Here is a 27,422-nt window from a genome sequence, read left to right on the forward strand (position 1 = left end):
ACTTGCTGGTCGTTTTTAATTTGGCACTTCATTGTAAAAGCGGCTGTAGTTTCAATCATAACATGATTATTAACATAAGTAGACAACCCAAGTACACACCAACGCACATGCTACTATTCCTTCGACCCAATAAGAGTAAATAGAATAGACTATGACGCGGGTGTTTATCACGCAATATAATGTTACGAGCAACCAGATACATTTTCTATTGTTGTATAGGAAAAACCGGTGTGTTTCGTTTTACAGTATTTGCTGTTAGTGATTAATAACTGTTGACCACCTGATTTAATTATAAACTTCACTTACTAAAACGACTTCCTATCTTCCTCTTACAGCTCTTCTCGTCCGATATGTGAGTTATGTGTGTGTTTTATACTTTCGACAAATTCTAAATGAACAGTCCAGTGAGACTAAAAACACCTACCAAAAAATAGTACTAATAAAAATAAAATACCAACCAAAACACTGCGACCCAATACTTTAATTTATTGCTACCTTTACCATATCGGAAATTACACGAGCCTAAATTCACGAATATACTCAGCGAACGTTAACGTATAATGAGATCATATTTAAGTTATGGATCTATGGGTATGCGCTATGCCCAATACTTTCCAGTTTCGTTTGGTGTTCGCCATAATATAAGACTTTAGGAAATTTATTTAAAAACCAAATCTTAATTGTTTTAATAACTCAAACATATTTCAAGTTCAAATATACATAATTGTTTAAAAAATAAACGCTATTCGTTTTATACTAAAGTATATTACTTGATAATTTTCACAACAATAATTTTTAAATAATTTAAATTAAACGCAATAATTGTATTATCTTCTGCATTATAAATCTATTAGACGATATATTTTTGCAACAATGTGGATATTAAGCATTTGTCGGTTTGTTTTAACCTGGTGTAATATATTTGTACGAAAACATAAAGATATTTTTTTCATTTCAAACAACTCATAGAGAACGCAGAATAAAAATTATAGTATGTTTTCTTTATAATTAACAAAATCATCAGTCTGTTCTCAATGACAGTGCTTGCACTACTTTCAAATTTCAACACTGTATTGTCGCGGGTCGTTATAACTTCCAATACCCATAGATGTCAAATAAAACCTCTGTGCTTCGGCAAATCAAACATTTAAATTTTAGTATCGCACTATACTGAGGTATTGTATACAACGAAGACAAGTACGGAAAGTGCGACAGATCAATTAGCGTGCACAATACCGTCGGGAAGCCAGAAATGCTGATTCGTAAACATGCACAAAGAAAACATAATTAAGTTTAACAATGAATATGTAAAACGGTAATCTAGAAGCCATCGATTATCGAGCACCAACCATATTAATTAACGTGAGCTTTTTTGTTCTATGAGACTGATATATTATATATGTATACAGGATGATTCATTAAGGATAAGACACTAATTTTCTCAGAATATATTAATATTTTAAAAAATATTTTTTTCCAAGATTTGTTGGTACATATTGTACTATATTTTTCAATATTTTGAAAATTTTTATCACCAATCCTTGAAGGGGGGTTTTAGTTTTTTTTAAATGGCAACATATGTTTGTAATTACATAAATTTGTAGTCTAAAAATAAAAATAAATATTTTAGCATTTGAATTTTGAATTTTCATTTATTTGTTCATTAGCTATGATTTTGTTAAGATACTACATTTTCTCTTAATAATTATCATGTTTCTTCGGTTTTCCAAAACCGGTAGCACATAAAGTTCATATTTATGTTCGCATTGTCCATTTGGCGACAACACTCTAACAAAAAAAAAAGTCACGTATAAAAGACTTTGAAATAATGATAGACAAACGGTTCTTATATACAGATTACTTATTCCAACACAGGTACACAGGTTAGTTTTACAAACCCACTTTATTAAATTATTTTTATGCGTGTAATAAAACTACTCGTCTTTGTAATAAAGATTAAAAATATTAAGAAATACAGTCAAAAAATCAAATCTTTATAAATTCATAACAAATGAACAAATAAATGAAAATTCAAACGCTAAAATATATTTTTTTTTTTTACTACAAATTTACGTAATTACAAACATATGTTGCCATTTTAAAAAAAACTAAAATTCCCCTTTTTGACCTTCAAGGATTGGTGATAAAAATTTTCAAAATACTGAAAAATATAGTACAATGTGTACCAACAAATCTTGGAAAAAAATATTTTTCAAAATATTTATATATTCCGATAAAATTAGTGTCTTATCCTTAATGAATCATCCTGTATATTAGACCAAAAATAATTTTTTTTTGTTTTTCTCTTGACATTATGTTCCTTGAGGTAAAGTAATATTTCCCTATTTTTTTCAGATTTTTTAAAAAAATTTAGAGGATGCGAGCATCAGTTTTCCAAAAAAAAAATGTTTTCTCAGTTTTTAATTTTTTTAATGTATAAATATTAATTTTAAACAAATGTTGCTTATGTACAAAATCATCATTAGAAGAGGAATAAACTAGTATTTTTTTTTTACAAAATAAACTACTATGGAACTAATTTAGGCCTTAGAATATAAAAATTTACGAAAACATATATATATATATACCCCTAATAGTACCCTAAAAAATGTATTTAAGGGTATTAAATATTTTTAACTTATTCCTCATTTAGTTGCGAAGAATTCCGATTTACTTACATAACACAATATCCTTACAATAGATCAGAAAAAAATTATTAAAAAAAACAAGATATCATAATACCTACACTCTTTCGGCATTATGATTGCACAGCGTTCATCTAAGCTAAAAAATCTGTTGGCTATATGGTTGTTAATGATTTGGCAGAATGAGCCGTTGCCTTGGCGCAACCCTGTTCTGACCAAACAAAAAGAACAACAACACTACTTATTCTAGGTTGTGGAAATGCACAGAATAAAACTACCAGCAGCAACAACAACGATTATAAAAAAAGGATACAAACAGCCAAAAAGAAAATTAATGTTTTTACTTCAATATTAAAAAACAATTTATGTATTATATATAGATTTTTTTAGTTTATAAAGTAATATTGTTTTTTTGTTAATTACTTGTAAAAACTAAAAAATATATAGATTTTTTGAGTATCAGTATTCAAAACTAGTTTTTTTCTGATCTATTGTTAGAATAATGTGTTATGTAAGTATATTGGAATTCTTCGCAATTAAATGAGGAATAAGTTAAAAATATTTTATACCTTTAAAAAACATATTTTAGGGTACTATACATTCTCAGGCCTTAATTAGTTCAATAGTAGTTTTTTTCGTTAAAAAAAAAAGTACTAGTTGAATTCCTCTTTTTTTAATGATGATTTTGTATACAAGCAACATTTGTTTAAATTGATATTTATACTATAAAAAAAATAAAAACTAAAAAAAAATGTTTTTTGAATACTGATGCTCGCAGCCTCTAAAAATAATTTTAAAAATCTGAAAAAATAGGGAAATATTATTTTATTCCAACGAACATAATGTCAAGAGAAGAACAAAAAAAAACAATTTTTTTTAGTCCACTAATAGTCTTTCTATTTAATTCTAATTGAATTACACTACGCACAGGTTTTCATTTGACTGAAATTAATTTATTTTATAACCTCACTGCAAATATATTTCTTTATAATATTCTAAGAAGTTGTTTTTAATATTGTCAATAAGTATTTTAGATCAGAGTTTTACAGATAATCAACAATTGTAACAATATTAATATTTACAAAATAGTCCCAAAATCTTGTTATATTACTTACTTTATAACTTCAAAATTAAAAAAAAAATATTTCCAAAACCCTAAACAAATGTTATATTTATATAATTTTGTAATATATCTCAAGAAAAAAACCTAGAAAATAATTATATTTCCTACTCAGACCACTCTACCCTAACCACAACAAATGTAAATTGTCTTACCTTTTCAAAAGATACGACGTTTTCAAAAAATATGTCGTATTCAAAAGATACAATATTAATTAATAATTTAATTTTTTTATGGTGTTTTCATATAATGTGATCTCAATTTTCCACAAATTATTATGTTTCTTTTATTATGTTTTGACTGGTCGATAGAGGAAAGGTGCAGTGTAGTATTATTTTTATCTGCGCGCACTTGCCAACCGCACATCCCCTCCCGTCCTAACTTTTAAACTCTTGTAACTTCAAAAATAGTTATCCAAAACTCGTTATCAACCAGTCAACATTCTTAGTGAAATATTTTTTATTTGAAAAGTTTAAAAAATATGTACGTTACCATTGAAGTTTAAAAAATTGCTATCAAAAAAACTAAAAATCAAAATTATGAATTAAACCCAGTGAGATATTGAGTGGCCCATGATAAAAAATCACCCTGTATAGTGAGAAAAAGATAACAAGAGTCATAATTTGCAAATTCATTTCTAACCTTGTTTTCTATTCTTCAGGCAACCAGTTTTAAAGTTTCATAACAATAAAACAAAAAAAAATTACTAAAATATAATATAAAATATTGATCATAAGAAAATCCATAGGTAGTTTATTTGTACAATAAGCCAGTTTTAGTGGTATGCACATTATACTAAATGTTATTACATTTAATAAGTTTAGGCTCAACAACTAAGTTTACAAATCAGTATAAAAACTTACAAAAGTAAAATTTATAGTAAAAAGTATACATAATCATACGAGTATTTTTACAGTATAAAATTTAAAAAAAATAATAATAATAATACAGCACATCCAGCTAAATGCTAATACATAAATACAAAACTGTACAATGGCTAATGCAAAAAAATACTAAAAAAGTCTACAAAAATAATATACAAATTTCTATCACAGTTACACATCATTAGCAATTGAGTATCCATAAGTAGGCGGGTATTGCCATTCAATAGTTTGCATACCACAAGAAAGCGGTTAATAGAACTAAAAAAAGTTTAGGGGTTCGACATTCCGATCCATTTTGATTGTTAGCTGATCTTGGCAACGAATTCGTTTCTTCCTTTGGATCACCTAGACAATTTAATTAATAAAAAATATTGCCATTTAAATATCCAATATTAATATACATATACTCTAATTATTCTGACGCAGCGACCTCCTTATCAAGGGTACAAAATGAACCGAGAAATGCATTGTTATCGTCACATAAATAATTTTATAGAAACACTTGTCGAATAGGTCCTTTAATAAGGAATTTGACCTTATATTGATTGCAACCGATTGGCAAAAACTCCAAAACATACAATGTATATTATAATATAGTGGCATAGCGCTACCTTTAGTATTGAGCATTTGAATAGGGACAATTATTCTTTTAAAAATAAAAGGGTCCAACCTCCAAGTGGTTGCTATTTATTAGGAAGACAGGCAACGTGTGTTTTTTTACGTGTATTGAGAACGGATACCACACACAAGCTATGGTACAATATAGTGCAAAGTGGAGAAACTTCAAAAATCGTAAATTATCTAGTTCGCAATCATTGAACAGTATCTTAGGGCGTTTTACTATTCTGTGGTTTAGATTCAGTAAAATTACTGCACTGTATAATATCCAAAATTACCTTCTGGTAAAACTTTTAACTATAACACTAAACAACTGTGCCCAATGGTTTTATTTTTATCTTTTTGTCTTTTAAGAAATCCCGTGTGAGCGACTGAATTGTAAAGTGTGCCTACAATTAAATATAAAGAGATATAAAGTTTAAACGATTAATGTGGCGTTAAGCGCGTAGGGATCAAACATAATATTCAATTTCTGTAATGAAGTACCACAAAATTACCACATTATGTCTCAAAACATTTCTTCAAACATTTTGACTGTAATTAAAATTTCAATAGTATTTGTTTTTTGCTAAGCTAAATTGTTAAGAAATGAGAATGTGATTTTCAAAATGACTGTAGTTACCACTAAAAAAAACACTAATATAGATTTGAATAATATTTAAAACATTTTAGGTGTTACGACACTCTTAGCAATATAAATATTATGTACTTAATTTTGTCATAACTTATGAAAATAGGTGTTCTTCCCTATGTAAATGTTGATATCCTTATACAGAACTTCAACTAAAACTACTTAAGTAGTATAGACATAAAATTATGTTTTTTTATGACTCATTCTGGAATGCAACGTTTAAGAGGACGTCCCACTACCAATTTACTACCTACGAGAAGTAAGAGGTGTATATAAGACTTAGTTATGCACATATTTATTAAATATTATTCATAAGCGGCGTTTAATCAAGTTAATGTAAGCTTTTAATAAAGTTGTATTAATTTTATTATTTATATTAATAGTTATTAATATAAATAAATATGATTTATATTATTAAATTAAATATAATAATTTACTTTACACGGTTAATTTATGTGGATATAAGAGCAATTTGGGAGAGTCCGAGTGTACTCAACGCGGCCTAGTTTTAAAATTTGTATTCCCCAAATGCACCTTAAGGATTATCCAAGAACGCAGATTATTCTTGATCGCTTTGCTTTCCAGAAAATTACTATTAAACATATCCGTCACAAAAGTAGTAAGTAATGTCTTGATCTGATTTTTTTTTGTAAAATTAACAGAAATAATCGCATTAACTTGAATTTTTGAATAGGTTTAATAAAATAAAGTTTGTTTAACGTTGTGTGTGAAGGAAAAATTAAATTATAAAACATGCCCAACGCCATTACGCTATTTGTGCGTCCAGTTTACGATTAAACGGTATATTATATTATTATGCCCCACAGCGATTATATTGTTGGGTTTTTAACGATTAATTATTTCAACTGTTTGTTAATGACTAATAATAGTAATATTTAAAATACAATTATTGTTATGCAATTTTCAAAATGGCCCACTGTTTATAATAATATTTTAATGTTTAAAAAAAATTATCATTTACAAAAACTACGAGTTATAACTATTTGACCTATATTATAAAGGGTTTTTTTAATGGCGTAGACATTAAGAAAAAGTTGTCACGACCCACGTTATTTATTTTTGGACATTTTTGCGAGTATTTTGAACCCCGACAATCTGTCTTCAACTGAAAAATAATAGTATTATAATTCCGTCAATTTTTTAAAGGCTCTTCACACGTACATAATCGGGTAAGCTTCGTCTCCGTCGTCGGCGGGAATCTTTTTCCACGCGGTCGCCCTCGTCGCATAAAAATACCTCCTTCGCCTCACACACGCCTCGTTTATCTTACTTCCATGCAGCTCTCGTGTATATATATATATATAACATAAATTGTGTTTTTCGATTGACAATTTTTGTTCACCTTTCAAAATAATACTGCGTAAAGGCACTATTCCACTACTGCCGGGTTCTTTCGTGGTTTTGGTAATGTAGTACGTCGTTTTTAATTAATATGGGTAACCACTAATTGCTGTAACCACACGTCGACCGAGTTGGGTTATTTTAACTTTACGGTAACCTGTGGTATCAAGTGGTCGATAACACGAATTGACCAATCAGGAAGCAACGTTTCGCAGGGTCAACACGAAGTACGCAAACACAGTAACAGTGGAATAGCGCCTTAATTATTTTTACTGAAGAGTGAAGATCATCGACCTATTTTTTTTAGTATCTAAAATGATATGTTGATATAATATGATATCGCACGAGACAATATTTCTTATGGATATGTCTGAATTGAATTTCTCACTATTTTCCACCAAATAAATGTTTGATCGAGATAGGCAACTGCAAGAAATGTTCCAAATAATATATTGTTTTCAAAACTCAGAAACTTTTATACTTGATGTATAAAATAGGACATTCTTTGCAGTCGGTGGTATGCCTGTAAACCTTAATTCGTTCGCGTATAAGACGGTTATTAAATAAAATGTATATATTAATACAATGTAATATGTATACTACCCAGTGAATATGCTAAAAAACTTCTAGTTTTTAGAACTAGAAGTTCATAGGAATTAATCGGAATAATGGAGTAAAATCTATTGATTTAACGCAAGACGAATTCTTTTTTGAAAAATAAATAATGATAATTTTCATTTTATACGGCCTAAAACGTCGGCCACGGTCGACAAAATTACAATGACTTGCGTCGTTGTTCAATAATACCCATATTATAGCAACAGGTATTAATTTATAAATATATCTTATATGACAGAGAGAAAAAAATGTATTGCAAATTGCTAACATTTTAAACAGCATTATGCATATATAAATATTTTTTACGACAATATATCAATAGTTTTCATTTTAATTTAAAAAAATGTATAAATTGAACAATGTGCTATAAATACACAAAATTTCCTATTGTAGTATTTACTACTACTAATAATAATAATAATAGTAAAAAAATCTTTACCTTTATAAGAGGTAAAAATCTCACAATAAAATTTAAAAAAAATATATATATATACATATACATATATAGGCATATCTATATTTATATATCATATAAAAACACATACTTTAATATAATAATAATAATCAACATAGTATATTCTGCTATATACGACGTCAGTTTTAAATACATACAAAATTATCAATAACATTATTATTATTATTTAACTATGTATAGCATAATATTACAACGACGCGTAAAATTCAGTCTTAACGAAAGTACATTTACCCAAATACTGAACTCGTACATTCAACGTTTTTGAATTTATAAATATACATACATAATATATAAATTTCGCGAGAAACGCACAACAGATCCAAATTAATCAGTTATATATTATACATACATACTATTCATTACAGTATAACGTTGACGGTCATAATACAATTATTCTTTATCGTATAAATATATTGCTCTGTTTTTTTTTTTTAATGTTTGTATTTTAGATGAAGGTAGGAAGATCCAATTCTGGTGTGGTGTAGCCGAACAACGAAGACTGCGGTCGGAGTCTAGTCCGGTTCGTATTTGGCACTTGACGTGAGTTTACATACTATACAATAATATGTATGTATCTATAGGGTAGGTACAATGTACATGCATCGTGTCCGATCAGAAACGTTTAACAAACAAGAAATAACAATTAGCGGTGCACCGTCGTACGCCGTATCACATTTTCAATTTTCCTCTGACACCGCCTCCGTTTTCTGTTAACACAATCCAATTTCGGTGGTATTTTTAATCTGTATAATATACTCCGGTGTGATTTGTTGTGCGTGGATGTGTACAGGTGTGGATATGAATTTGTGTATTATTTATTTTTTTAATTTAGACCGATTTCTAGCCAGCGTACCCGAAATTCCGTTACACGACAGGCGGACCACAATCAGCACCGAACGCAGCCCTCACAGCGTCTACACAGCTACAATAGCGTAATACATAATATAATAATATACAAAGTAAATTTACATGGTATAATCACAAAGATTCTGTTATAACATAATATTATAATCAGAGGCGGACTGGCCAGTAAACGACCCGAGAGGAATATAAAACTGTACTGGCCCTTTTTCATATGTATATTAATTTGACAATTTCTCCATCGATTACTGCGGTCACAACCAATAACGCGATGACCGTGACTTTAAAAAGCAAATACCAAAATTTATTTTGCAATACAAGTAGATGGTAACATATAAATATACTAATATAGAACCAATAGGTAAAGTAAGGGGTGAGTTCTTGTCGAAAATTATTTGACAGATTCACCACACCGCGGTGGACACAAAAGACATGTCACATGCACATATCCATATAATTTTGTAATTTTCCCCCGACTTTCCTGACCAGTCCATCCCTAATTACAGCACAATACGATAAATAAATATTTTTTTTCTAAACAAGCAAAATATGTAAAGCGGTCCAAACCAAATACTAAATATTTTACAAACCACATGCAAAAAAAATGTATAAGTATATATAATATAATCTAAGCTCATAAGTGAAGTATTAATACATATATATATATAACAAACTACAGTGATGATAATAATATATGATAGGTACAGCTAAACTGTTATACTAAAAAATGCGACTGATAATAATATAATATGTATTATTATTGTCTATTACGTTAGTTCACAGCCGACTTCTGTCGCGTGCTCTCCGCAACATCCTAAAGTTATTTTATAATTTTACAACAACGAAAAACCAATTATTTTGTTAAACAACCGTGGCAAAAATATTAATAAGTACCATTTTGTCGCATGCTTCTATTGCGGTATACCGTTATTCCAGTAATCATCCACGGTTTATGTATATATGTGCGTTAAAAACAAGCAAACCCACATGAAAAAAAATTGTCAAAAAAAAACCATCACGAATAAACAGACGTACAATTAGCGATCGCATAATTTTTTATTATTATGTATAATGTGGTAATAGTGCTGAGGGGAAGGATGAGATTTACGCATTGATATCGTGCGCGTTTGATCAACATCCTCTAAGACATGACATGCAAAAAACATGCATTCGCGTTTCTTGGCGGTATATTTCACAGTGTGGTGGCACAATAAAATTGTGTTGTCTTGTCAGCGAGGTATAAAACCCTCGTACCGCACTTCCAGTAATGAATTATAGCGTAAAATTACAAAGTGTCATTTAAACAAGATTGTACAAAGTTATGCCCTTTATTTTGCTAATTGGTTACCTTCAACCGGTAACCGGTAAGTGCAATACGCGGTTTTTACGTATCTCGCATCAGACCAAAGACAACAGTATTAATTTTACCGTGACGCTTTTGAATACCAACAGAGCCACTGGTTCCACCAACCGTCGTTAAGCGTTTTATCTATCAGTTTCCGTGTAGATTAACAATTTTTTTATTACGAGTATTGTTAACGCTTAATAGAAACTTGGTAAAATCGGTCTATAGCTTTGTGTACAGTATTATGTACACAATACCTCCACGATTGCGATGAACTTAAAACAGTCTGAAACGTGCCGTGTAAAAACCAAGCTCTTGTCTATTTATACATAGACAAATATAATATAATAGCCACGAGTCCATTGCAATGATTAACCGTGGTAACGTCAACCGGTGACAAATAATAAAACGTCCGGGCGTTTATCGGCAGCAAAGCTTCTCACCTGCGTCCAATATCAGATCCCCAACGACGGTGTTTTGAGTGCCTTTGTGATCGCTTCTGACTTCCATCCGCGTCGGCCTTTGCACGCTTGATGCCGTCGTGACTTCCAAGTGATTGCCTTTGTTTGCTGCCCTACAGCCGAACCACCAATAACCGGAGTTCCTGGGGAAAGGCGGATCCGCGGTGTCCACCTGCAGCAAGACAAAAATCAATAACAGCCAAAATAAATGGGTGCTTACACGATTATAATAATATCGTGTACATTGTTTTATTTAATTTGTATTATTTTTTATGCGCCTCAATAACCGACGCTCTGCTAGGCACGTCACAACATAAGAACATAAAATCGCGTGTACTTACCGCAAACGTCCTGTCGTTGAACCTATAGTAGTTCTCGTCCTTGAAGAAATAAGTGTACCCGTTGGTGTAGTGCAGAGCCGCGTCTATGTTGTCCGGTATTCCGTCCCAATTGCTTATGGGTTTCGGGTACGTGCTCTTCACCGGCGGTTTTTGCAACGGGTCGAATTTCCAAAATTTTGTACCTGGAATACGCCATCAAGTGATAGTTAGCTGTAGTGAAATATTTTGGCGGCTGTAGTAGTCTTACGCACAAGGAAACATTTCCTTACTTAAAAAATAACTTAGTATACCTATAAAAGGTGAGAAATCTTGGACATCCTTCGAAAAATCGCTAAAATATTTAGCTACCTATTATTTATAGTTATATATGTAACTTGGTCGGCAGAAGAGTGTCGGGAGGTATGAAGACATAGATCGATAAAGAGATCAGTGGCGCGACCAGGATCAATTGCGGGAAGAGTTAGTAGTTCCAAATTAACGATACTTCTTATTCCTCAAATCTCACGTTATTTATATATTAAATAACATTTTTCCAACTTAAAAATGCACTTAAACTAACTCCAATTATAAAGTCTATTTGTACCCATAAATTATATAAATATATGTTTTGTGCTGTAGTAATGAACTCTTAAAAGTACTCCCAACAGAGGTTGGCGGCCAACCGTTGGCCCCAATAGGAGAAACGCCATAAGCCAAATGCATAATTCGAGCACGATATCAAACGTGTGATCATCATGCAAATTTATACCATCTCGCAGTGATACACATCTGGTATAATAGTTACGCGAATATAACTGTCCAATACAGTTGTTATATAAATCATGTAAACAGCCGTGACAAGCTGAGTTGGCTTATAGATGCTAAATGCCTGTACATTACACAAGAGTACCTACGACGAGGCGACCAACGTTTTTTTTAAATACTTTTTGTAAGTACAAATGATAATAAGAGTCGGAATAACAGTGTGCCAATAAGAAACGCTTAGAGACGAATGTACAAACAAAAACGTCAAGTTGTAAATAGTTGATTTTTGGATAAACAAGACGGGACAGTGAGAGAGACGAGCTCATTAGAGAGAGTGCGGCGGCGGATCGCGTTAAAATTTTAGATAAAATGCGGATGAGAGTAAAATATACATCCGACTCGAAAGACAGACAGTGGAGGAAACAAGAGAGATGTGCGCAGAAGGTAGTTTCGTAAAGGGAAAGATTAAAGAGAGAAGTGGCGGATATAAAACAAAAGATTTAAGGAAAACAGAGTGAACGCTAGGAACAACATAAAGTTCAGACAAGGCATAATATATTATCTTTTTCGCCGTCGCCATCGCCATCGGTGGTTTAACGCTTCAAAAATATTCCACTTAATCAACGCTCCCGGTTAGGTGAATTAAGTAATTATTTTTGTTTGTGCACCCCTTTTTTTTTGCATTACTAAAAGTTATTATTATAATTTGAGTAACACTTTCTTTGCGTAGATATAACCACGGACTAAGTCATGGCAAAATTAATTCTTATACCGCATGCTTGTACAGCAATAGCGCCGTAGCTAATGGAGAAACTCCGAGAACAATGTTCGACGTCTTGTTACTTATTTTTGTTAGACTGATAAAATTATGTTAGAATGAGGACAAGCTAATGTAAACGATTATGTTTTGAGATCCAAAAGGTCGTTCGTATGACCTGCGGTTGAGTGGTGATTTCATTTTGCGATATTCCAAGTTCGCCTTACCTTTGAAAAAGTATATTTTTCCATTTCCACTCCAGACCAACGCGGCATCCACATTATCCGGAATACCGGCGAATCCTTCAGCTATGTCTTTCGGGTATCCATCATCCATGGTCGTTCCTGTATACTTCCAATATTTTGTACTTTTGAAGAAGTATGTTTTGCCGTTTTTGTACGTGAAAGCGGCGTCTATGGTTCCTGGCAGACCGGACCACGTTCCCGAGATCGATTTTGGATAACCTTGGGCCAGTCCGTCTACAGTTAACTTCCAATAGTAATCGCCTGTAACGACCAACCATGTATGTTAATTATCCAAAGGGTTCGTGTAACAGTAAATAGGCTTTACCTTTGAACACGAAAGTTTCGCCGTCGGCGGAGTTGAACAGTGCATCTACTTTGGTGTCGGCACACAATTCGGCGTCACTGCCCTCAGTGCCTGGAGCTTCTTCGGTCGTTGTCTTCTTGCCCGATCCCTGGCCGGTGCTGTCGTCGTCATTGTCACCGCCACTGCCACCTTCGGCCGAATTGTTCGCACCGTAAAGGGCCTAAGAGTTAAAAAATACAAGCTATTATCAGTATTCAAAGTGCGCGCAGAAAATTACCACGCCAACCTGTATAGCTTCGACGTCGTCACTGTCCAAATTAAATGACGGATCGTAACCCCTGTAAAACGGTGCCATCAATGCAGACCTGACATCGGAATGAGAAAGACCTAAAGAGTGACCGAATTCGTGGGCTGCTACTTGGAATAAATTCGTACCTAGAAGCATAAGAGCATAATAATTATGTATAGTGAAGCAACTAATAATGTCTACCAAGCATAAACGTCTATTGTATGTTTTTCAAACCAAAAATTCAAATTGTTTTCATACCAACGTCACACGATTACGCCTCTATACAAAAACGTATATATATATATAAACGACACCAATAAGGGAAAAAATGCATACCTTTTAATGTATTTCTTGAATACCATTCTTCTCTAAAGGAATGCATTTATGAATTCTTTATTTTTATTATTTGTAAACTGCGGGAATGCATTTCGTTTAAAACGGAATACAAATATGAATTTAAGAAATGGATGCAATTTTTAAAATAACCTTCCTTTTAGATTTTTTTAAATTTATTATAGGAATTTATTTAAAAAATTAAGACGAAATACATTTTCATGTTTCTCTATTAATTGCCTTAAAAAAATTTGGTTTCATTGTTGACCTTCCTGATAAAATATAAAATGCATAGACTGATGCCAATGTTTCATTTTTCAATCTTTTCTCTACTCCTCTGATATAGAGGCTCAATCATTTTATAGCTTTATAATTTTCAAATTCTTGGAAACCTCTTTTAGTCTTATGCACCTTAAAAAGCTGGAATTAAATAAGTTATTCCCCAAATATCTGGCAAAATACATATATACTCGTAGCTTAATACATGATAAATTATTTAATATAATAGATATAATACTTCGAAATGTGATTTTTTTCAATTTACCTTTGAAAGAACCAATGGACCATTTTTCTGAGTCGTCGAAATGGGCATCACCCCCATAGACTGGAAAGAAAGCATGAGCAAGCGTACCTCCTGGTCCATCAAAAGGATCGCCATCTCCGTGTTCTCCTTTTTCAAATCTGATTTCTATATGTACCTAAAAACAATTAATAAACAAAGGGTTAGCCGAGAGTTAAACAAAACCGGCTTCTTAGATTTTACAACCACTTGTCTCAAATGATATAAAATGTATATTTTGATTGAATCATCAGTCATCTTTATTATATTATGCTATATTATTCTATATGATTCCTATAGTTTGGTATTTTATAATGTATTTTCTTTCTAATCATTTTGACGATCTGTCGAAAAAAAATCACTTTTCTTGTGTAACTCGTGGTGGTAGGTCCGGTAGAATAAAAACATATTAAACATGGTAAAAACGTGACTTACTTGTCCGGATCTCTTGTGTGTAAACGTCAGCGGTGTGACTTCGGACCATACGTTGAACGCTTTCCGGACTTCCGAGTCGGTCTCAGACTTGCCCAACAGCTTGGGATACTTGGATATTCTGTACGTCAAGTCCTTTACCCTCCATCTGCTGCCTGCAAAACGTGATCGTTTAATATTGTATTGTTGTAATGATTTCGTGCGTGTATCGTGTAGTCGGGGTGTCAGTTGCTATCATTTTCTAGTACACATTACATAGTTTTGATATATATTTGTGCAGTAGGTACCTAGAGTTCATCTACCCCACTAGATCTAAACTGTATTAATTTAAAAAAATAATATTTTTTACTGTCGAAAAACTTATTGTTATATTATGTGGTTATTGAACCAAAGAGCACTCAAATCGCCATATATACTCAAGATATTAATAAATCTGTTTTGTCGGTTCATGCAGTTTCGTTCGTATAATCCCCCGTCAAACGATCAACTTAAATACTTATTGTTTTGGGTTTAGGTGTGTGCGATTTTATCTATTCTTTGCACGCCATTGCACAGTAATGCATTATTAGCGCCCGGGAGACGATTAGCCGGTCAAGTTAGGCGAGAGGAGCGTATGCATTATAAATGCACGTAGGTATATTATTATGTTTATACTGCATTGTGTGTGTGCAAAATGTACACGACCGTAATAATTATTATCGTTCACGGCGGATTATATTATAACGTTCTCGCATGACAAACACGACACTGCCTCCATCGCGTTTCCTGAATCCCCTGCAACGTACTTTGTTAGGTTTTTTTTTTTTGAAAAATTATTAATAATAATATCATTATTATTATTTGTCGTTATTATCGCGGTCCGACCGGAGCAAGAAAACGCGGCCGGTCGAATTTTCCATGGAAATTCGTTTCGTTCGTCAACTGGAGCACGTACAGTATAGCGTAAAAATGTTTTTTTTTTTTTTATCCACTTGTGTGTGTGTGTGTATAATAATTTTTTTATTACCCCGGGAGTTATTATTATGATTTATATTTTTTTTCGATTTTTACAATAAAGTATCCAAGTATATACCTATCTCTATACACGCTGTCGATTGGTCACGGCGTTACACGATAGTTTTAGGCGTTGAAAACGCCACCGACGTCAGAGGGAAATGTCCAACAGACGATTCGTGACGAAACCGTACGAGTGGCGTGCGTGTGTCTGATTTGTGCCAAAAATACATAATAACACCGAAGGTCTTGACCGTTTCGCTGAGGTTAGAAAAAACACGTTTACAATGGCCGAAATGTTGTTGAACGGTCGAAATTCGAAAAGTGCCCGTGATCGATGATAGATATTTGGAAACTTTATACAATGCTGTATACCTAGGTCTTTATTTCGATTTTTCCACCGGCAATTTGGATTACACAATCAAACTGCAATTTTTAAAAGTGGTAAAAACTAACGTTACACGGGCACACGGTACATAAAATACAGACACGTGGTCGTGTAGATTAGTTTTTCTAGGCCGTAGTGTGTTTTAAAAAATTAAAACCTTATTTGCCCAATCAATACATTTTACAATATTTGTCGAGTACGATTTTTTAAGTATTAAATAAAATTTAAGATGGTATAATATAACAAATGTAAATTCTAATATTTTTTTACCAACAAATCGAATAAAATATGCAACTCTGGGATCAAAAGGAATAAAATTTGATTACTTAGCTGTGTTATTGACTTTATCCACTCATGAAGAATTTTGAACTCGCTAGCTCTTTACGAGTAACTCCTAAAATCCAAAAAACGTTCAATAATAATTATAAGAACGACCGTTCTTAAACAAATATTTTGTTATGATTTGTAGAAACTTTTTCTATTTGAACTGACCGTCGAATCTCGAGTAAATCTTGTATTACAATCTGATTTTAATAAATAAATCCCAGACCACGTCTACAGTGTTTGTTCGCATTGAAAATAGTCAATGGTATTATAATAATTATTGGATAAATAAATGGTAACTATTACATTCCTACGTTGTGACCTTTATCTGTGTTTTTAACAAGATGGAACAAACAATAAAACGGATGTATCGATTTTAAACGCATACAACGTGCGCAGAAATACCCACCAGTGAATTTTAATGAGCGAGCAATAACTGCAAGTCGAGTAATTATTTTGTAAAAAAAAAAAAGTACAAAACAATATCTTTCCGGTTGAAAAGTTTTAACGAGTATTTTACAAGTGTGCGCACATGCTGCATATTTATCGAAGCCTGTAAATAGGGTACACTAACGACACTCCACTTGACACGGTTCTTGCTCTTCTAGGGCGGATGAAAAAAAAATCATGAACCTATTTTATTATACTACACCTACTGTAATCGTATAGGTTAATCAACGATACCGGGCGACATATTATTTTTATCCGAAATTGTTATGTAAAACCGGTAAAATTAAAAATTAAAAAAAAACGAGGAATCCAATACCGGATATTGAGCTGCTTTAGGGTTCAACGTGTAATTTAAAGTGCACAAGTTAATGAGTATATAGTACTTTGTTTCATAAAACGTATTCCAATTCAACATTTTCCTCAAATCATTTTGTAAAATATACTAGAAAATTTTAAATATCTTTAATTACGTTTTACACAATGAATCAGTGCATCAAAATAGAAAGCTGGGTATTGAAGAGTTAAAAAATTCAGTTTAAAGTTACTTTGTAACTATTAATTAAGCGAGGAGCTGTTCAATACAAATCAATATCGACTGAGTTATTTTTCAAAATAACAAAATTACTCTAAAAGAAAATTGTTATCACAGATTGGTAACCGTTGTGTAACTTTAATTATATTATAATATCTAATAGCTTAAAATATATTTAGATACTGAATCTTTGTCTTTGATAACCATCTGAGTAACAATGTAAAATTTGGAGAAAAAACGATTGTCGTTTATTTGTAAAAAAGTTATTTTATTTATAATGATTTAATATTATTATTAACAAATTTGACTCATTATAAAAAATTGAATAATATTGGTGGTGCAATTTTTATAAGAGAAATTTCGGAATTAACTTTTAACAACAAACTTCATTTTCTTTTCAAAACAATTTCAACTAAACGGAATTCCTTTTTTTCTAATTAACTTAAATTAAAGTATTAAAACATTTTGCCCAGCTTTATTAAAATGTATACACCGAGATTTACCTAGTCATTCTATTTGACTCAATATACATATCGAAGCACAATTTTTTGTTATTTAGATTAGAATACAATAGTGCGTAGTACTGTATAGTATTAAACAATATCACATTTTTCATGCAACAAAATATTATAAACAAAATAATTTTTTTTATCCTTGACATTGATAGGTACTGCATGGTCAACCGTGATGTTTTTTTTTACTGTCCACATTATTGATGTATATCTCTAGACCACACACATCCGTTCGGTGTGACTTTCCCATAATTGAAATGTTTTTCATATACTTTTGTTGGTAAAATGAGATATGATGCGTTTTATTATACCGTTTCGGTTAGCAAGTCATTAGCCAATTAACATTTATGAGCCGAGTGGTTGGATGATGCAATCACTTTTAGTCAAATTGGCTCGTCTTGCCGCTCGGTTTAACGTCCAATACAGACAATTAGCGAATTCATCACTTATTTAAAGTTATTTTGAATGGAAGAGAACAATTAATTCTCTCCAGAGCCCGTGGGCCTATATGCAATTATAATTTTAACTAATTACAAGTGGAAAATGCAAAGAAATGTTTATCTAAAGGTCAATATTGAAAAACTAAATGAGTTTTAAACAACATAGTTGTGCCCAGTGAGAGGATATTACAGTACGTCGGTCCATTATTTTTGTTTTGTATTTCGACCCAGAGGATGCTCAACAACAATGATATTATTTGATCGTACGCCGGATATCCTGACATCCGAAATCAACATATATCTAACGTTAATAGAAGGCAGAAATTCACTAAAATAATATAATTCACTATAAATGCACGTGTTAATGAACGCCGTTTGAAGTATACATGTATACTATATTTAGTTTAAATTTATTATTTTACCTAAATGTAGTTTTGACATTTAAAAGAATACTGAGAACTTAAAAAATACCATTAGTTTTATTTAAAAAAATTAAAAAAATTGTATTTACTTTGCCTAAGTGTTACATAAAAATTAGTTTTAATTCACTTATCATAAACAAGTTTAAAACCAGTTAAACATTTAGAGAACCATACCTACTATTATTCATTTTCATCAACATATTTTATTGTAGTTATAATAAACAATGAAAATGTTGGCTTGGAAACGTTTTCAGACCATGATTAATTGTGAGATAAAAATATCATATGGACGTGTCCAACGATGAAGGACGTAACTCGATTTTTACAACTTTTCAGTACAGTCTTTCAAAGTTCAGTTTTAATATTGCATTTCAATTTTTCTAAAATTGTTACAACCTCTTTGGAAGACAGGAGTTACAAATCGTCTCTATGAGAGATAAATAAAACTAAATGCTATCTTAATATTTAATAAACCGAATGATAAAAATCAAGTTACGTCCTTCTTTGTTAGACATGTCGATATAATAGTTGAAAATACTCGACCAGAGTTTTCACTAAATTTTGAACAATAAAAATATAAAACTACATCTACTTCTTGTAAGTTGTAAGCTTCTTTGTAATCAATGAGTGTTTTTTTAGTTATTAGTTCCTATTTTTCAGCTAACAAGTCAAATACATATTGACGCGTGATTGTTTAGAAATTCAGATTCTCAAGTGATGCGAGCGGTGTTACACAATAAAATAATAATATAGAACCCCTGATGTTAGTAATTGTACTATTTTCGCTTTGATTCGAATAGTGTCAATTAATCGTGCGGTTGGCGTCCGGTGTTGCTGCGCCTGTCCTATGTCAACATAAAACGTCATACGCTTGATTAACTGGCGATCTGTATTATTGGTACCCACACTGGTCGACCACAATTATTTTTTATTTTTATTTTTAAATATCCCGCCGTTATCGAAATACGATTATGTCACACGCTCACTATACCTGTACAATATATTTTCTTCTATACAATTTCTTGCAGTACTTAGGTAAGCGTTAAAGAATCCCGTCGGGGGTATAGTGCCCGCTATTTGCAATCGAACTGTACAAAAACGGAAAATTCAGCGTCGATAGTGAATTTTGAAAACGTTTCGGTTTGACACCACACGATACACTACAACCCAATCGTCATTATTATTATTACTATTACTATTACTATTAGTATTGTTATTTGCCACCCCCACTGTTGGTTATATAATAACTTTGTACGGTATTTCTGTGAGCCACGAGTGTGCTATACTACACTGTCGTTGAATAACGTCTAGGCTTTGGAGAGAAAAAGCGAAAAACAGAAGAAATACTGAGATAGACACAATACATACTATGTACATATATGTGTGCTGTGAAAAAAAAACAACGAGAAAAGTAATACTGCGTTGTCTCCTACTAGCAAATGTACGTTTATACACGCATGCATATATGTATATATATATATTGCTTTAACCGGCTATTTGTGTCCTTTTGTCCAAGACCGACAAGACAAGTGGAAAATTGGTCGCATTGAACTTGACAAAACTGCACACAAAAGAGATTTAAGGTTTTGTCTTCATTCGGCACGAAGGAGTACCCCCCAGGTATAATGTGTCGTTTGTGTATTTTCTTTCATTTTTCAACTACCTAACCGTTCCTAAGAATAATAATGGCCAACCCCGTTTCTGACTGAGGATGAATGAACGTGATTTTTTAATCGTTACGTTTGTTTTCTCTCTTATAAATTCATTCATTTAAACATTCTAACGATACTATAACATTCTGTTTTTTTTGAAAAAATGGATGCTATTTACTTTAAAACGATTTTATAGCACACTTTATTTAAACTTTAATTTTATGAAAATAATGTTTTTTATGGTTATTGATTAATTTTGAAACTGTTAATTTCTTGTGAAAAACTACTAAAAATACAAAATTTTAACTATGACAAATTAGACCCATTTAAAATTAGATAGACTTAAGTGTTCAGTAAAAGAAAATGTAACATTACAATAATATTTTTGGAAAGTGACGATAATACAAGTAATGGCACAAATTGTATAGGTAGTCAATAGTGGTTATTATAAATTATAGTATAATAATTATCCAAATTATTGTAGCATATTGTATTCAACAAATTAGAATCTTTAGAATAACATTTTTTTTAAGTTTAAAAGGTTCAAAAACTAGTAATTTCTATTTTTTACACTAAGTAAGTAACGCATAGCGCAAATAATCATTTATACAATGATTAATAATTCTAACAGGGTTGGTTGAAAAACTAAAATTACACACAATGATAATTGAGACGCTCTATATGTCTAAGGGCGTATAGTTTATATTACCTATTTGTTTTTTACGCTAACGCCCAAATTACATGGAACAACGCCTAAATAGTTATGCCGTGACAATAAATAATATGTAATACTACATATAGTTAATATAGTTTAGGGAGACATTTTTTGACAATAATAAATATATTTTATTTTTTACGAGGTACCGTAATGATCTCATGAAAATGTTTTCTCTACTCCAGACTAAAGTAATTCATCGAACGTCATGACATTTCCATTAGCTTATACTTTTTACTTACGCTACTTAAACTTGTATGGTTAGTAGTCAATGTTATTTTCCCCATTTGTGTTAAAATGTTCTTTTCGAACGTAACTGAACTCCAAATGAAAGATTTAGAATAATAATTACCTTGTAACGCGTATCTTCTGGATCTGGAGTCGGTAGCAAATCCCACTTTGTCTCGAACACCACATCTGGGCATGCTCATAAAGTGCAGCGTATCGTCGTCCAAGTGACCTTCGAAAAATATTTAAAAAAACAACGTGACCGGTTAAACATAAATAAGAAAACCGTAGATGAACGGATTGAAGGTGACGGGACGACTCCCAACGCACACATGTCAATACACATGATCCAAAAAAGGGGAAAAACTTAACTATCTCATATACATGAGGTCAAGATTGCTAGATGTTATAAAGACGGCTTGCGCGCTAAAATGTAAAATTATTTTACACGTTTCTTTTGTATTCAGTTGGACATTTAAAAACGGATTTCAACAAGTAAGGATACAGACACAAGGTTGTGGGTCGGCAAGACGTGAGCGCTCTTCTTCCGCAACGCTTTTTTTATTTTCGGCTTCATATTCGTATTGGGAGCACGTTCGCGGATTACATTTGTTCAAAGTCATCCGGCATTAAAATCGTTTCGTTTAAAACACTACATTAACGCCATAATAGAATTTTTCCTTTCCACTCGGTTACCATTATGATTTTCTTGGTCGGATCAAACGTTTGTTACGAATATACAATTAATTATATTTAACTTTTTTTTTAAAACTCTCACCTCTACACAAGCATTGCTCGCGGAGAGTAAGTTGCATTGTTTTTCATAATATTACTCTTGTATATTTGCCTTGATGCAAAAAACAAAAAAGCATAATCCAATTTATTTTTAGGCGACTAATAATACTCGTATCATTTGTTAACGTCCGAAAAGTTAGAAAAAAATGAAAAGCTCAAACCGCTAATTTAATCTGATTGGAATCAAAACGAAATTGGCGTCGAAAAATAACGGTGAAAAAGGGGGAACTACTAAATTGCAAAACTTTCCGAGTGGATTCATTGATAAATAATAATATGTCATTACATCCATGCGAATTAATATGATTATTGAACTGTTATGCGAAGACAGTAAAATGTAGTGTTGACTATTTGATGTCAGTGTCTCGTTAGGCATGCCGGACTGTGTATATATTTTTTTAACGTTAAACTCGATGAAATCAGTGCCCGTTAAACTATACAAATGAAAATGTATTGCTAAAGGCCAACAGTAATTATTATTACCATATTCGTTATCATATTTTATTACTCCCAACGACCTTAAGGTGTAATGTTATTTCAATCGCGTAACGCTACTATATAGTCATTAATTTAAACTTTGTTCATAAAAAATAATCAACGGTCGTACGTAAATAAATAAATTTCAATATCGTTTTGCGCGCGGTGTTTTACAAGTACATGTTTATGATAATAATATTAACAACAAAAAATATAACTCATAACTATGGATCGTTAAGAAAAGTCGCGCTTCGTTGAGGAAGACTAAATATTAATTGTTTATTAATGATTATTATTGACAACGGAAATCGATTTTTATTTGCCGACATTAAAATATAATATGTTCTGACTTTTTTTATTTTTTTATCATATAGTTCATTGAATTCTAAATGGAATTGCAATAATTGTCGGTTGTTTTAGACAACGGGGTTTTCGCAATTTGGTTTAACGTTTGCTTTCCGGTCGACGAGGCAAATGACTTTGGTCGAAAATATTGCTATCGAAAAGCGTGACAACCGCCGGTTAAGTCGAGTCGTTGTCGCGATGCTTAAACGGGCGAAATTGATCTTTTTACACCCGCCGATGACTCGATGAACCAACTACAGAAACTAGCTCGAATAAGATTTAATTTGCCCGTCGATCGCAAAGGCCAAGTGGTAAAACTAAGAACGTCGGTGCTATGTATGTATTTATTTTTTATCCATTTATTATATCCGAATTACACAAGCTAAGTTTTATTGAAAAACGGACATTACGCGTAAGCGATTAAAAAACCATGACAGTGGCTACTTCACGGTTAAGGAAGGTCGTTAATCTCCACGTGTTCACGCCCTTGAGCCCAATGGTGTGTGTGAATCATTGAAATATGACAACACGCGAACGGCCGGTGGTTTTCGGTCGGATGAAAAAACATACACAATAAAAAAAGAAACGTGTAAAAAGGAGCAAAGAAAGCAAATGTAACCTGTCGAATTTTGCGCGTCATAGTGATGCAAATTCAAAGTTTTCAGGTTCACTGACATAACACGCATCGCCTGGTGAATAATGACACTCACGTGTGAGTCAGACGGACGGCGGTGGGAAGAAAACGATTAAACGTATATTTTTATGATAAATGGAGCCCGCGGCTTACCTGTCAAATTCAAACCGGCGAACGACTGAAAGTCCATCAGCGCCCTGGCCATCGTCTCTTCGGACATGATGTGGCCGGAGTGGGGATTTTTCATCGACGGGCTCAAATAACCGTACTGAGACAAATACATCTGCAATTACACATAATCGGATTAGAGTACGAATATTATTGATTATTACCGCGATCATAAACAGCTAATTCTAATACGATTAGTTACTACAATACCCGTTCGGCTACACGACCAAGCTAATGCATACATACGTGCATCAAGCCAATAAAATACATCCAAAAATCAAATTTCTCCATTAATAATATAAAACGAATAGTGCATAAAATACATGAACAACAAGTACTTTCTTCGAACATTTAAATATTGAAAATGTAATATAATAAATAATAATAATAATGTGACTAAATTATTTAGCTTTTTTTCCGTCGGGACTATTACACTGTAACTCTAGCCATTTTCAAGTGTTGTAAATACTCAATACAGGCATAAATAGTAAGTAAACATGTAACACATATTTTATAAAACCATAATTTTAAAACAAATTATTAGGGTTACTTTTAAAAAATTAAATTTTTTTTTTTTGTAATCCGGAATTTTAAGTCCCGGTCCTAATTTTGATAAAAAGTAATACTTCGATTAGTTTTTTAAATGACATCTTACACATGACATACAATTTTTAAAAAATAGATTATGTTTGTTTATATGACTGAACGTTATGCTCGTTCACATTCTTTAAACGCTAAATCATTATATTTTATTTTATTAAATTAATTAAAAAATGTATTTTAATAAAATCATTAGACTCTAATGAAATCTTTTCGAAAATATGAACGGTAAGGTAAATTTAACGAAAAATAATTGTACGGTGTTTGGCTAAAATGGAGTAGGTAAATTTTTGACTAGTAGAGATATAACAGAGATATAAAATTCAACACGTCATATGGAAAATTAAAAACATTACAGCTCAAAAAGTAATACAGTACATTTTGGACACGTCCTTTTACCCGTAACCCGTCCAATTATTCATTTAATATTTTGCCTTCGCCTTGCGATTGGTTAGGTTACATTTAATTATTATTAATAGTATTATTATTAATATTAACTTATCTAAACATATTATATTTGTTTTAACCCTTAAATTAGCAAGAACTAATTTTTTAACATCAAAATAATTAAAATAATGGTAATTTTTAAGTTGGCCACCGAAAGTTACATATAAAACGTATGTATCTTTAAAAATGCAATGCTAAGCTAAGGGTTGTAGAGGTAAAAATGTATCTATTATTAAGTGTATTTATAGGTACTCACCATGGCCTGGGCGTCGGTTTGGATGGCGGCGGCGTATCCTAGTGCGCAGGACAGTAGCACCAGACTGCCGAAAATGGAACAGAATTCGAGAGCAGCCATTGTAATTAAATATTTTCAATTCGAACACTACTATACTATTCAGACTCAACAATAGTCGTGGTGCGAAATTCTTTTATTTTAATGCGAACTGCCCGATCCGGTCGATCGGTATTTTCGCGGGAAAGAAAAGCGTATTTCGACGGGACTGCTCGTGGCGTTTTCAAAAACAAAATCAAAATCTAGTAGTATACTCTGTTGGCGCGTTTAATTTGTGTTGACTTTGTGCGACATCGGAAAAACAAATCACGATTGTTCGTGCTAATTATTCTGTCGGCAAACAAACGCGCGATAACGACTGTATAAAAAAAAAATCAGTTGAAAACGGGCAATCCCGTAGTGGAGGCACGACACGACTCTGCGGCTGATCGGCCGGTCCGCGCTTATTATATGAGTCCCCCACACCACACCGCACAGCTTGCCATTACACTCGGCACACGCACACAACAATAAAATAATATATATATATACAATCTAAAAACAATAACTACACAACAACCGGGTTAGCCAGACGTTTTCCTCAACGCGAAAAGTGTTCGATCTTGTATAAAGTATAATAATATTAACATTAGTTAACGGACACGTGTACGGCGTCTTCGCGAGAGCTACGACCTCCTGAGGACGCGACACCGGAAGAGTGGACGCCGTTGAGAATAAAAGCCCTTATGTAGTAACAATGGTCTAGAATTTTAAATGAGACGACAAAAATAATTAAAAAAGAAAATATTCAATATAACTTTACACGATGAGAACCAAAAGGGTAACGGACGTTTGGATTAAAATATAATATAGTTCGGATCGACAATGCCCTTATAAAAATTCGACGATCATCCTTTTTCTGGATTCAATAATAGCGGTTTATGAGAATACAATACTTGCAAATAAAACATTTTTTATCTGCGTTTGGTTAATGGTTTATATATTTTCATCGATTTTTAAAAGCCATATTGTAGAAAACTAATAAAGATCACCCAGACGAACACATTCATTGACAATACAATCTACATTTTATTCATCTGTTAAAGTGGCGTTTATACCCTTTTAACTCTAACTATTTAAATTAAGATACTGCACTATTTAAAAATATAATGTTACATTTAAAAAAAAATTGTTTACTAATGGATTAAAGTTGAGTGCAAATAAAGTAATAGTTGTTAGTCTACAATACAATTACTAGCAATATTAGAGTTTCAAACACCTCCCCTCATCACTCACTCCCATAATTAAAAAATTATTTTAAATTTGATACTGGTATCAACTTCAAAATTGAATGAGAATTAAATGACATAATTTAAAGTCGTTAAAACTAAAATTTAGAAGACATTATTTTCGATCACCTTTCTGAATTCATGTACGGTGGGTGATGCGACGAAAATGTGCCAAATGCTTGACTCGCAAACTTATTTTCAAAAAAGAACGTAATCTTAGATAAACAAAAAGGCGTTATTTTTGAGATGTTTGGAAAATAATTTCGAAAGTTTTTATTTTCCATAAATGTGTGTTAAATTGATTTTATATCTTTATTTTAAATCAACATTTTCAATTATTGTCTATTGTCCCTGAAGGTGCTATTAGTTTTTACAAAACAAAGAATTTTTATTCTACATGTTTAAATGGTGCAACATTAGAAGTTAATTTAAAAAAAATACTTTCTACTTACAATTTTTAGCGAGATGCTCACTTTGTAACAAATTTGTCACCGATTATAATAACGAGTATATTTAAGTCATGAAAAGTAAATGTAATTTATTAAAGTACACAAAAGTTTATTAGGTGCAAACTGCAAAGTATCCCTTAAAGATATTAAATACATTCATTATGTATTAATAAAAAGGAGAAATTAATATTTTTCTTGCATATTATAGCTTAATTAAAAACTTTTAAAAAATATTAAGAACTTTCATAACTTTGTGTTAACATCATT

The 27,422-nt window shown here is 31.8% G+C and overlaps 1 protein-coding gene across 4 annotated transcripts; it reads right to left on the reverse strand.

Annotated features, from left to right (window-relative positions):
- Positions 1-4,590: 4,590 nt before the first annotated feature.
- LOC126840413 (matrix metalloproteinase-14) lies at positions 4,591-25,869 on the reverse strand. 4 transcript variants are annotated; one of them, XR_007686063.1, is made up of 12 exons: positions 25,403-25,869; positions 24,085-24,214; positions 21,805-21,912; positions 15,028-15,179; positions 14,578-14,731; positions 13,698-13,846; positions 13,433-13,631; positions 13,090-13,368; positions 11,362-11,543; positions 11,003-11,192; positions 9,207-9,275; positions 8,732-9,060 (listed from the first exon to the last, which is right to left on the reverse strand). XR_007686063.1 is itself a non-coding variant. In XM_050576122.1 (11 exons), the coding sequence occupies exons 1-11, from the start codon at positions 25,499-25,501 to the stop codon at positions 4,870-4,872; spliced, it is 1,767 nt and encodes a 588-aa protein (XP_050432079.1). In that variant the 5' UTR covers positions 25,502-25,869; the 3' UTR covers positions 4,591-4,869. The 4 variants fall into 4 exon arrangements, 3 of the variants coding, with proteins under 3 accessions (XP_050432079.1, XP_050432080.1, XP_050432081.1); XM_050576122.1 differs by lacking the exons at positions 8,732-9,060; positions 9,207-9,275 and adding an exon at positions 4,591-4,994; XM_050576123.1 differs by lacking the exon at positions 9,207-9,275.
- Between the last annotated feature and the right edge of the window lie 1,553 nt (positions 25,870-27,422).

Source organism: Adelges cooleyi, unplaced genomic scaffold (assembly GCF_023614345.1).
Source record: "Adelges cooleyi isolate 19-005CV unplaced genomic scaffold, UGA_ACOO_1.1 ACOO_flye_CR_arks_rails_tigmint_CR_PRNA_376, whole genome shotgun sequence".
Classification (NCBI taxonomy): Eukaryota; Metazoa; Arthropoda; class Insecta; order Hemiptera; family Adelgidae; genus Adelges; species Adelges cooleyi.

Coding starts and splice junctions, on each gene's coding strand:
- LOC126840413 (XM_050576122.1), bottom strand. CDS start 25,501: ATGGCTGCTCTCGAATTCTGTTCCATTTTCGGCAGTCTGGTGCTACTG. Junction 13,847..14,577: donor GTCCATTGGTTCTTTCAAAG/GTAAATTGAAAA, acceptor TTATGCTTCTAG/GTACGAATTTATTCCAAGTA. Junction 11,193..11,361: donor TCAACGACAGGACGTTTGCG/GTAAGTACACGC, acceptor GTCTTGCTGCAG/GTGGACACCGCGGATCCGCC.